The sequence below is a fragment of the Marmota monax genome, unplaced genomic scaffold, assembly GCF_021218885.2.
Source record: "Marmota monax isolate L192 unplaced genomic scaffold, Marmota_monax_Labrador192_F-V1.1 WCK01_AAM20220418_F8-fsc00073, whole genome shotgun sequence".
Taxonomy (NCBI): Eukaryota; Metazoa; Chordata; class Mammalia; order Rodentia; family Sciuridae; genus Marmota; species Marmota monax.
In genome coordinates, this window is record NW_026692846.1 from 3,337,592 (window position 1) to 3,349,817 (window position 12,226).

The 12,226-nt window shown below is 53.8% G+C and overlaps 1 protein-coding gene across 1 annotated transcript in view; it reads left to right on the forward strand.

The window, feature by feature from the left end:
* Window positions 1-227: 227 nt before the first annotated feature.
* Window positions 228-12,226, forward strand: part of Ago2 (argonaute RISC catalytic component 2) — an 87,306-nt gene continuing 75,307 nt past the window's right edge. Inside the window, exon 1 of the mRNA XM_046448975.2 lies at window positions 228-340. Coding sequence (XP_046304931.1) covers window positions 319-340 — 22 coding nt within the window. The 5' untranslated portion in view covers window positions 228-318. The remainder of the gene's footprint in view (window positions 341-12,226) is intronic.

The following is a 12,226-nucleotide window of genomic DNA, read 5'->3' on the forward strand; positions in this document are numbered from 1 at the left end:
GCCGCGTCAGGCCGGCCCCGGGGTCCCCGCCGCCCGGCCGAGGCCCCCGCCCGCCGCGCAGCGCCCGCCCCGCCCGCACCGCGCGCCCGGCCCCGCCCCGCCCAGGCCCCGCCCCGCGCCCGCCCCCGCCGCCGCCCCGCCCCCGCCCCTCCCCCGCCCGCCGCCTCCGCCCGCCGCCGGCCGCGTCGGGTAAACCTGTTTGGCGACGCGGCCGCGCCGGGGCGGATCGTGCGGCCGGCGGCTCCCTCGCGGCTCGCGGCGTCGGGGCCCGTGGCGCGGCGGCCGGCCCTCGGCCCCGGAGCCCTCGGCGGCGCCACCATGTACTCGGGAGCCGGCCCCGGTGAGTGCTCGCGCGGCGGCGGCGGGCGGCGGGCGGGGGTCCGGCGGGGCGGGGCCGGGGTCCTCCTCCGCCGCCGCCGCCCGGCCTGCTCGGCGCGGCCCCGGGCCCGCGCGGCCTGCGTCCTGCGCTCGGGCCTGCGCCCCGGCGCCGCGCGCCTAGGCCCGGCCGGCGCCCACCGCCCACCGCCCGCCGCCCGCCGCGGCCGAGGGTCGCGGCCCGGGCGGGCGGGCGTCGCCGGCGGCTCTCTGGGCCGCACCTCCTAGGCCCCTGCGCGGAGGGGCGGTGGGAGGCGGCCCCCCTGGCGGGGCCGGGGCCGGGGCTGGCCGGGAGGGCGCCCGCGCGCCGAGCCGCGGCTCATTCTCATTCCAGACACGCGGCTGATGCCAGTGCTAATTGCCTCGTACGAGGTACTCGGAGAGCTGGGGAGACGTGTCGGTGTCCTCAGCACCCCTCTACTACTCAGCCTCGCTCCTTGGAAAAGTTCCAAAAAACTTAAACCCATAAACATTTTTTTTTCTTTCTTGTTTTCCATGCAGAGTAGTAGGGCCGTTTACTTGCTGGGCCAAGAAAACGGTCAAGTGCTCTGGTGCTTTTTTGCCTTCTCCCGCCAGGCACGTGGCTCCTAAATTTCCCGGCACTTGGACCGGGCACTGCCTGCTCCCCTTTGTCCGCCACGCTCCAGCCTGCCGCCTGCCCCACAAGTCCCCGCCTGTCTACCTGGTCCACTGCTCGGTGGTTCACGTCCCGGGTCTCTCCAGACCTGCTCCAAATTGTAAGGTCTAGAAGCCTGCCTGATCCACTCAGGTCCCTTAATGGTGGCCCCACGGCTGTGTCTGTACACAATTAGCTCTGTGCCTTGTGAATTCTGAGCCGTTTTTTTTTTTTCCCCCTGATGTCACTTAGCTGCGCCAAGGCTCTCTGACCAACTTTTAAACCCTCAAAGGCCCTCAACAGTTTGATTGATGAATGGTTTAACCCTGCACCTAGAAGGTGCCACAGACCTGATGGCAAATGCTGGCCTCTAGAGATCCTGGCAGTCAGCCCCCTAACTGTGAAGTGGGCTGGGCAGCCCCTGCCCTGTAATGTGAGAATCTTCTAGAGCAGAGTTGCAAAGGAACCCAGCAGATGTGAGTCATGAAGCTGTACATTTTTTCAGATTATCAGTTTTACAGTTGAAGGCCCCGAAAATGTAAGGAACCTTGAGGAAGGTCAGGCTTCTGTCTTGTGTTTTATGTGTTGATGGTTCAGCTTGTTGAAATTGGTGGAGCGCCTTCATTTTGAAGGCAGGCAGCAGAGAGGCTCAGAGAGGTTAAGAACTCTGCCAAGGTCATGGAGCCAGGAGCATTAGAACAATCTGCCTGGCTCCACTCCTGAGCTGATTTTCTGAACCCTCCTTACAGAAAGTGGCTCTCAGTCCCTTTTGACCTTGACCCACAGTAAAAAATACCTGTTAAGTCTAGGCTAGACTAGGCCATGCTGCGTACTTGTAACTGAGATGAGAACTTCAGGAAGTGGCATTAAGGCTGCTTGCTGTGTGTACCTGCACCAGGCTGTTGACTTGTCTATGGCACACTGCTTGAGGATGGCTTCTGTGCTGTGGGCTTCTGCTTGGTGGCCTAGCGGGGACACCCTTTAGCCAGCTTTCATGGGGAAAATAAATGTCCGCAGGATAATTCCTAGCTAATGGCTGCACAGGATTGAGCCCAAGCTCCAGGTGTACACGTGTGCTGTAATCATGCAGTTAAGTTTTTTTTTTTTTTTTTTTGTACCCAAGCTTTTAATTTTGTTTAAAAGGAAATTTTTGGAATAGAATCTCTTCAGTGAGACTCTTTCTAATATTTTGTTTCCTAATTTAGAATCCTAATTGCATCTGAATTGTAGAAAAGTTACAGATAGTTCTGCTACTTCCAATTGTTATAGACTTACTAATCTACCTGTAAATTAATTTTAAAAATAAAGTTCACAGTAGGTTTATATTATTATGCCTGTTACAAAAAAATACTGTTACATATATGAAACTGAAATTTGGATTCCAAAGTTAGGAATGTTACTGTTTCTTAATTTTTCTGAACTATTGAAAAGAGTGAGGATAGGTGGATTTTGCATTGACCCTGAAACTTCATAGATCAATCAATTAGTTGTGGGCTCCCCTGGCCCCCCAGTACTGGGGATTGAAGCTGGAGGCCTGTGCCTATTAGGCAAGTGCTCTACCACTGAGCTATATCCCCAGTCCCACATATTTTCCAATTAATTAATTAATTAATTTGTACTGGGGATTAAAAACTCAGGGACACTTGACCACTGAGTCACATTCCCAGCCCAATTTTGTGTTTTATTTAGAGACAGGGTCTCACTGAGTTGCTTAGCACCCTCACTTTTGCTGAGGCTGGCTTTGAACTTACAATCCTTCTGCGTCTGCCTCTTGAGCTGCTGGGATTACAGCATGTGCCACCATGCCCGGCTTTATTTTTTATTTTGAGAGGGACTTGGTAGGTTGCCCAGCTGACTGGGAACTCTTGATCCTCCTGCTTTGGTGGCTGGGAATACACCCATGTGCCACCTGAATGCTACCCACCTTGCCCCCCATTTAAAGATCTTAAATGGTATCTAAAGGATGTTTCCTCCAATGGGGTGGTTTTCTGAGGATTTTGCCTAATGTTATACCCCTTGTGGGTTTGCTACAAAGTAATCTCTGTGACACCTAATTCCTAGTGAGAGTTGTCTAAATAGGATCTTGACTTTGAAAATACCTGGTTTTCATTGGTAATTTCTGGTACCACTTAATTCTCTCTAAACCCCATTTCTCTGTGACTCCGAGTTGTCCAGTTGTCCCAGCAAGGATGCGAGCAGCTCTCCCAGTGATGGTGCCTGTTTACCATGGCAGTGCCTCCACCTGGGCCAGGAGGCATGGCAGTATGGCTCTGCATTGTGCAGTCTTCCTTCCCCTAACTGCAAGAGCTGTGACTCCTAAAACTACTGTTTAAGAAGTAGCAGTATTTTTTCAACTTGCAATTTCTGTATTGAAAATGTTGTTTTGTTTTGTTTTAGAATCACCCCCACCCTCAGGTGCTCTACCACTGGGCTACACCCCCGTCCCCCTAGGTGCTGTACCACTGGGCTACACCCCCACCCCCAGGTGCTCTACCACTGGGCTACACCCCCCCCCAGGTGCTCTACCACTGGGCTACACCCCCCGTCCCCCTAGGTGCTGTACCACTGGGCTACACCCCCACCCCCAGGTGCTCTACCACTGGGCCACACCCCCACCCCCAGGTGCTCTACCACTGGGCTACACCCCCACCCCCAGGTGCTCTACCACTGGGCTACACCCCCACCCCCAGGTGCTCTACCACTGGGCTACACCCCCCCCCCAGGTGCTCTACCACTGGGCTACACCCCCACCCCCAGGTGCTCTACCACTGGGCCACACCCCCCCCAGGTGCTCTACCACTGGGCTACACCCCCACCCCCAGGTGCTCTACCACTGGGCTACACCCCCAACCCCAGGTGCTCTACCACTGGGCTACACCCCCACCCCCAGGTGCTCTACCACTGGGCTACACCCTCACCCCCAGGTGCTCTACCTCTGAGTTACACCCCCATCCCCCTAGGTGCTCTACCACTGGGCTACATCCCCAGTCCTTTTTAGTTTTTGTTTTGAGACTGTCTCTTGCTAAGTTGCTGAGGCTGGCATCAAACTTACTTACCTTCTTTCTTTTCAATAACTTTATTTTATTTATTTACATGTGGTGCTGAGGATCGAACCCAGGGCCTCACACGTGCTAGGCGAGCACTTTTACCACTGCGCCACAATCCCAGTCCCACTTACTTACTTTTTTTTTTTTTTTTAGTTGTCAATGGAACTTCATTTGATTGATTGATTGATTGATTGTTATATGCCAGGCAAGTTCTCTACCACTGAGCCACAACCCTAGCCCTGGCATCAAACTTTCAATCCTCCTGCCTCAGCCTCCCTAGTGCCTGGGATTATGGGTGTGGCTACTGCTCTGGGCTATATTGAATGTGTTGACAAGGGTCTGGTTCATTCTCTGAGTTAAGCAATATTCTGCTGCAGTGTGCCAGTCTGATGAAATGTGTTTTTATTTTATGAATTGTTACTGTGAACTTTGAAAATGTAACATTTGGCTTCTTTTAGAAAGAGTTACTATTGTGAAGTAATTTGAAGAACATAAAAGTAGAGTGATTAGTACAAAATGTGCCTTCAGAATTTTCTACCTTTGCTTGTTTCCCCCACTCTTGTTTCTCGTGGATATTGTAGATGGACATGATACCTTCGTTCTGTCAGCCTGCCTATCTATTTGTGATGCTGAGGAGCCAGCCCAGCGCTGCACACGTGCTAGGCAAGTGCTCTACGCTGAGCTGTCACTGCGGCCCCTCCGTGAATACCCTTTAAAGTGGTTCCAGCCAGGTGGCTTCCTCTCTTTGTACGTGTGCACCCAGAGGCCAGGGAAGTTTTAGACGAGGCTACTGTCACCCCAGTTGGCTGTCACCCCAGTTGGCTGTTGGTTCTCATTCACTCAGGCACACGCTTATGGTTGACTGTTTTCTCTCCTGAATTTTAATAGAAGTCATACATAAATCTGGGTTTCTGTCTTCTGAGGCAATTTACTGAGTCTCTGAAAGCTAGTCCCCCTTTTGTCCTTTCTTTTTACTTGTTACAAACATTTAAGTCCTTAAAATTATCTTTTTTTCAGAGTAGGCATCTCCTCCCTCCTCTTCCTTGTTCCGTTTGGTTGGACCCCGGCGGCATCGTGCCATTGAGCCACATTCCCAGCCCTTTTTGTGTTTTGTTTTTAGCCACGGTCTCACCTAGGTCCTCCCTAAGTTGCTGAGGCTTGCCACCAACTTGCTGTCCTCCTGCCTCAGCTTCCTAGATTGCTGGAATTCAGGTGTGCACCTCTGCGCCCAGCTCAGTTTTCTTTCTTTAGTCAGTTTTATAGAGAACCCATATTCACAGTCCTCGGTTCCCTGGAGACAGGGCTTGTGAACTTCACTCCAGTACACTCACCAAGTGTCTTTGCTGACAGGTCACTCTGACTTTAAGTCACAGGTGAAGCAGAGCCCTCTTCATGTAGCATCTTTCATGAAGTAGAGTGACCTAATACTTAGAAAATGGAAATGACACTGTGGACTTTATTCAAAAGAAGATGGACCTCCCCTCCCCCATTTTGGGCTGAGAGGGCCTCTCTGGCATGAGGTGGGCTCCAGGTCCTCCCCCGACTCGCTGTGCCCTTATCTTTGCCCACCATTCCCTGCACTTGGCAGCTTCACCCCTGGCTTGGCTATCTTCTGGGTGAGCACCACCAGCCCACACCCGTGCTGCTGAGCCCTAGCTGGTGCCATGGCTGTGGCCTGGCCTTTTCCCTCTGGCTAGCTAAAATCGAGCTCTTGGTGTGGTGAAATGTCATTGAGTACACTACTCTAATTTCTTTCTCCACCTTTTCTCCCCAGAAGTTTAAGAACCTGAAACCACTATTTGTTCTCTGGTCCCTTAGTCTTTTTTTTAAAGATCTTTTTTTTTTTTGGTTAGACACAATACCTTTATTTTATTTATTTATTTTTAAACCCAGGGCCTCGCGCGTGCTAGGCAAGTGCTCTATGGCTGAGCACTAACCCCAGCCCCTGGTCCCTTAGTTTCTGTGACCAGATAACCGTGCCCTTCTAGTTTATCTTTCAGTAGAGCTGTACCCAGTGACCACAGCTTGTCCTCTTGGCTGGGAACTTGTATAAGTAAAACGGGGTCCTTCTCATTGTTTCCTGGGACTGCGAGCACATGCAAGGACTGTGGGCAAATTGGGGTGGCTGCTCCCTGACTAAAGGCTGGTGCGTAGCCTCAGAAATGGTAGGCTTGCACCCTTTAACTGTGTCACTCCTCAGTGGTCCTGCACTTCGGGGAGACTGAAGGGTGCGGTGCGCAGGTGGCTCCCTGCCGTGTGCCAGGAGGGGGAATTGGATGCCCACTTCCAGTCTTTCTCAGCTCCAGCCCTGTCTTCCTTCACTGGTATGGTGTGGGGAGTTGTCCCTTGTGTGGGCCTCAGTTTCCTCATCTGTAATGGCCGGGAGTCTGACCTGGATGGCTCATGCTCTTTCTGTCTCTGGATCTTATGACTCAGTTGCTCTTCTGCCTCCTACCGCTAGGGCCAGAGACCGAGGAGAGCTGCACATTTCCTCTGCTGTCTTGAGAGTGTTCTGGCAGGGTGGGTAGTTACCTAAGCTAGGGGAGAGAAGGCTGCTCCAGGCCAAGCAGGGATGGCCTGAGCCTCAGTGGAGTCCACTGGGCAGCACTCTGCTCCCAGCCACTGTGCTGTGTCGCCTGCAGAGCTTCTTACTCTGTGTGTCCGAATAGACCATGGGTTCCAGAGTCAGGCCTATCTTAGAAGCATCTGTGGTGTTTTAACACTGAGTGGAATTATGGGGGGTGCTGAGAACAGCACCCTCCTGCCATGTGCAAACACAAGTACCTGTGCCTCCATGTGTGCTGGCCCCAGGTCCCTGACTTTCCTGACTCTGGGGAACTCGCTCACACAGATGCTTCCCTGAGAAGCACAGCCAGCTCAGGATGGGAGCACTAGCTGACCAGGAAGCAGTAGGTCAGAGCAGGTGAGGTTGCCGTGCTCTGAAGGGGGGTTTTGTGGGGAGGAAGTAGATCCCTGCTGCTGAGAGGCAGGGTTGGAGCAGGGAGGTTGTTTGGGGTTTGGTAGCTGGGCAGAGCTAGTTGTCTGAAGAATCAGGGCCTGGCTTGGTGACACATACCTGAACTCCCAACTGACCACTCTGGAGGCTGACAAGTAGGAGGATCACAAGTTCAAGGCCGGCCTGGCAACTTAGTGAGTCCCTGTCTCAAAAAATAGAAAGGGTTGGGGATGTAGCTCAGTGGCAAAGCACTTGCCTAGCTTGTGTGAAGCCTTGGGTTCAATCCCCAGCACCATACACACCAAAAAAAAAAAAAAAAAAAAGGTGGGGAGGGATTGGACTCTGGGAATTTTTGTCATGAACACTGGAAGGTTGATCGTGCTCTCCTGGGAGACAGAGTGGCATGAGACCCTCCTGCCACTCTCTAGAGAGTGGGGGTGGGGAGAGTCTATGAGCCCTAGGAACAGCTGGAGGACACCCAGTAGTCTGTGTGTGGGTATGCAGGGACTGTGAAAGGCTCTGTGCTCCCAAGCACATGGAGTGTCAGCTGGTCAGACCTGTTCTAGAAAGGCCATTCTAATAGCCTTGTGGGGGCGGGCAGTTGGCAGCAGTGCTGGGAGGCAGACAAAGGTTGGAAGTGGGGAAGGAGAAATTGCAGGTGGGTCCTTGGGACCTGAGAGGTGGGACTCACTGGGGGAGGAATGATGAACAGGAGCCTGTAGACCCTCTCAGCACCTGGGCCCTGTGGGAGGTGAGCACTTGGAGCTGACGCTCTGGTACTGTGTGTGGGAGGTGACAGGTGACAGGCCGAGCTCATCACTCGGGCGGGTGTCACCCTGCCTTACCAGGGGCTTTCTGCAGAACCCAGCACAGGACCCTTTGTTGGGGAAGCAACCTATGCATGACCTTAGGCCTGACGGGCCCTTCAACTTGTAACTTCAGCTCTGGGGATGTTTGAATGAGTGACTACATGCATTGTGGTATCTAGCTTCAGGTCCTGTGGGTGATGACATGACTAGCACAGGCTTGGGGAGGAGGGGTGTGCATAGAGAGGTCAGGGCAGGGCTGAAGCTGGTACTAGAAATGGGCTCAGAAAGGCTGGGAGATGTGGTATGGGCATGGGGCTCCAGGGTCAGTGAGACTCTTCCTTGGTCCCCAGCTGGCCTCAGGCACACCCTGCCCTGGGCAGAGTGACCTGGGCAGTGGCTCCAGAGGTACGTGAAGGCCCAGGGAGTGGGCTTTGCCTGTCCCAGATGATTGCTGTGTGGTGGAGCTTGGGACCCACTGGTGCTGGAAGTGGGGTGGGGAAAGGAGGTAGGAAATGGGCCAGAGCCCACTCCAGGGACACCTTGCTCAGCCAGGCCACAGAGGAAACCTGGGCACAGCCTAGAGAGCTGGGTCATCAGTCAGGTGACCTGGGCATCTTTTCAGAAAAGCTCAGAGGTCTGGCTGCTGGGCTTGGATACTGTATGCACTGCAGTTTGTGGCTCCTGGTGGCCACGAGCAAGCCTGAGAAGACCTCTCAGGGATACTGCTGCGGGGGAGCAAGTGCAGTGGAGACAGTGCTGCCTCCGCGCTTAACAACCTGTGGCCTGAATCAAACAGGACTCTAGCAAGAGTGAGAAACAGCCAGACTCAGAGTCTCGGTGGCTCCTGAGCCACGTTTCTCTGTAAGTTACTCCCATCTCCTGAGCATCCTTCTACAACAGTGACCCAATGGCAGTGTTTCTGGGGTTCTCCAAGCTATTTTGGGTGCTTCCACCGTGAACTCTAGGGCATACTTTGTGTAGAGAAGGCAACAAGAAGAAATTTCTGGCAGTTACACATAAAAAAGTCAAAAAGCCATTGGAAATGTTTTTTCAGGTTTGAATCCTAAAGTAAAATAATGCAGCCATTGGGATTTTTGTCTCACAACCTGATGGCCATCTGTTGGGGGAGCTTGAACCCTGTGTGCTTGTTGCCATGACTGAGGACTCACTGGGGTGTCCTGCTTGGGCTATTTCCTGGACTTTGACAGCAGGAGGACCCTGCAACCCCAGCTCAGGTGCTCACACCCTCAGTCTTGCTCTGCCTGAGCCCCTGAGGACAGGAAGGGGGCTGGTGCTGGTGAGGGTGGTGCTCTCTAGGCACTGTGTTGGTGGCTGCCTCTGAGCCTCAGGCACAGTGACTGATGCTCCCTTCACGTGGCACTTGATGCTCTGGGAGTCCTTGGCACAGTTCTTACCTGAGCCAGCCGTGTAGCTGGCGGAGCTGTGAGTGAGGAAGCCGCCAGGCTCCCAGGGGTGGCAGCTTCCCCAGACTTCAGCTCTGGCAGGTGGTCGCATCATTTAATAGAGTGATCAAGAAAAGAGTGGGCGAAGCTGAGGACAAGCCCAGGAGAGGAGGTGCACTTGGAGAAAGCCAGGGAGTCAGGCCTGGGAGTGCCTCCCCTCAGTGCCTCTCAGGGAGCCTGGTCACAGGCCAGGTCTCCTGCTCTCCTTATGGAGAATGGAGAGCTCGGTGGGGCACGTGGATCACATTGACCAGATGAGGTGCTGGTGCAACTGTTTTTTCCTGCCCGCTGTGACTGCTTACCCTGCAGGTGTAGCCCAAGGGCAGGAGGGTCTCCTTCCCACCTCTGTGCTCCATTGTTGACCTCTGGGTCTTTACTTTGCAAGGAGGGAGGAGTAGAAATGAGGTCTCAGCTGGGTAGCATTTGCCAAGTGCTTGTGCCTGTGCTCCTTTGTAAGGTGTGCCTTGGGGATGTGACAGTATGGCCTCAATGCCTGGGCCCCAAGCCCTGCTCAATGTGATGCAGCACCTGCAGTTGGCTGCTGGCTGGAGTTGGGGACCAGCCTTGCCTACCCACGGGGTCAGGAACATTGGTGAAAGAGTGCCATGTTATGTCCCCAGATCATACCACTGGTCACAGCTGGGCAGGACTGAAGGGCAGTGCACTGTGTGGTTTCCCCGCAAGGGTGCTGTTGCTCACTGAATATTAAAACAGGTGGTTTGTTTTGAGTGTGCTTGTGTTAGCCTTGGGAGTTTTCTTAGCACCTGAGACAGAAAATTACAGCTTACCCTTTTCAGAGGCATCCAGAGCTTTGGGGGGAGGGGCAGTCAGGAGCACACTCAGGTGGGAGAGGTCCCTGTTCTGTTGACTCCTCTGAGGAGTGCAGTGTGTTCTCTTGAGATGCTCTGGAACATTTGAGGAGGACCCTGTGGATGCAGCTGGCCACACTAGCACCTGGCATTGGAATGTAGGAACTGGGACAGTTTCGAAGAGAGAGGGTGGGAATCCTGGTTGGAAAACCCAGGAAATGCTTTTCAAAGAAAATACCATTTGCAAGGGACTTTTAAAGGGCAGGGTGGGTGCCAGCTCACAAGGAGCAATGGAGAAGAGGCCTCGAACCATGTTCTGGGGGACGGACATTCCAAACATGCCACACTCAAGTTGCAAATATGTCTGCCTACTGCAGGAGAAATCCCACTGTGTGCTGGGGAGGGGGTCCCTGAAGCAAAAAGCAAGGACTAGAGGAGGGGAGGGAGGGAGGCCAAGGGCCCAGGTGTGCCTTGAGGACTGGTAGGGCACAATGGCCTGACTTTGAGCCTGGGAGGATCCCAGGAGAGGCCCAGCAGGGGAGGGCACCAGCTGAATGTCATGCCAGGTGAGAGTAGACCTCGGGGTGCTGCGAAAGCAGGCACACCTGCCTGGAGGAGGCATCAGAGGCATCTCAGTGACGGGACTGGCCGGCTGAGCCTTCTCAGGACCTGGAAGAGCATGTGTGCATGTCCTCACACCAGCCAACATCTGTGTGGCTCGTCCTGCTGCTGCTGTTGAATTTTATTTTGAGTATTACAGATTGAACCCAGGGTGCTCTACCGCTCAGCTACAATTTTAGCCCCCAGTCCCCCGTTTTTTGAGTATCAGAGATCGAACTTAGGGGCACACGGCCACTGACCCACATCCCCAGCCCAATGTTTTGTATTTTATTTAGAGACAGCATCTCACTGAGTAGCTTAGTGGCTCACCATTGCTGAGGCTGGCTTTGAACTTGCGATCCCCCTGTCTCACCTCCTGAACCACTGGGATTACAGGTGTGCGGCCCTTTTTATTTTTTGAGACAGGGTCTTGCTGTTCAGGCTGGCCTCTAGCTCGGGATCCCCGTGCTTCAGTTCCCAGAGTGGCTGGGTTACAGGAGTGCGCTGTGTGCCGAGGTGCTCTTCACTCTATTACGAGTGTTCCCGAAGGTATCCCTGTGATGGTGTGTGGTTCTGCCTCCCTCCCTGTGCACAGCCCCTGAGAGCTGATGCTCCCTGGAGCAACAGAGTTCCAGTTGCTGGATTTCTCATGGGGTAGGAATCCCACGGTGGCTGAAGTGGGATGCAGGTACTGTGGCTTTCTCCCGTTCTCCCCAGCCTTGCTGTTTATTTGTGGAGGACACTGGCCGGGTTGTGCTGTTAGGTTTCCCACAGTTTGGATCTGGCTGGCTTGTCCTCTGCTATGTTGCGGCATGTCCCTCAGTCCCATGTGTATTGCTGCAGGTGAGTAGTGAGCAGTAGCCTAACTGATGCAGTTTTCCTATTTGTTTTAGTACCTTCTTCACCAGCATGCAGCGCGCTTGGTTGTCTTGTGGCTCCTGCTGTTGATCCCCCATCACTGGGCTCCGCTACTTCAAAGCTGTGACATGCAGATTTTTTTTTTTTTTTTTTTGGTGCTAGGGGTGGAACCTGGGGCCTTGTGTATGCTAGGCAGCACCCTATCAGCTGAGCTATATCCCCAGCCCTGGCATTTGTATTTTTAAATTCTACTTCTTCAAATTAGTTTCCCTGGTCAGCTGTTGGGATTTTGAGGGCAAAACGGAAGCCAGCATATGATCTGAAGGCGGACCACTGCTGGGACCTGAGTGAGGAGGGCTGCAGGCAGGGCTGCTGAGGGAGGGCGTTCTGGGCTGTGTGGACAGTGGGGACCCCAGCACTGAGCAGGTGGTGACAGGCTGTAGCTGGTTGAGCAAGGAGCAGTGGCTGGGGTGGGGAGGCACAGAAGCCAGCTTTATGGTCACCTGAAGTTGAGAAAGAAGCACGGGGTAAGTTTTCTTAGGCCAAGTTTTAAGGTGATTCTAAGAAACACAGGAGAAAAGACCCATCGAGTGCACGTTGCGTGTGTACGTTGGTGGGTGTGCTGCCTTACAGTGGTCTGTGTCCTCTTCCTGCTGTAAACCCTTGCTGCCTGAGGATCCTCATGGTCACCCT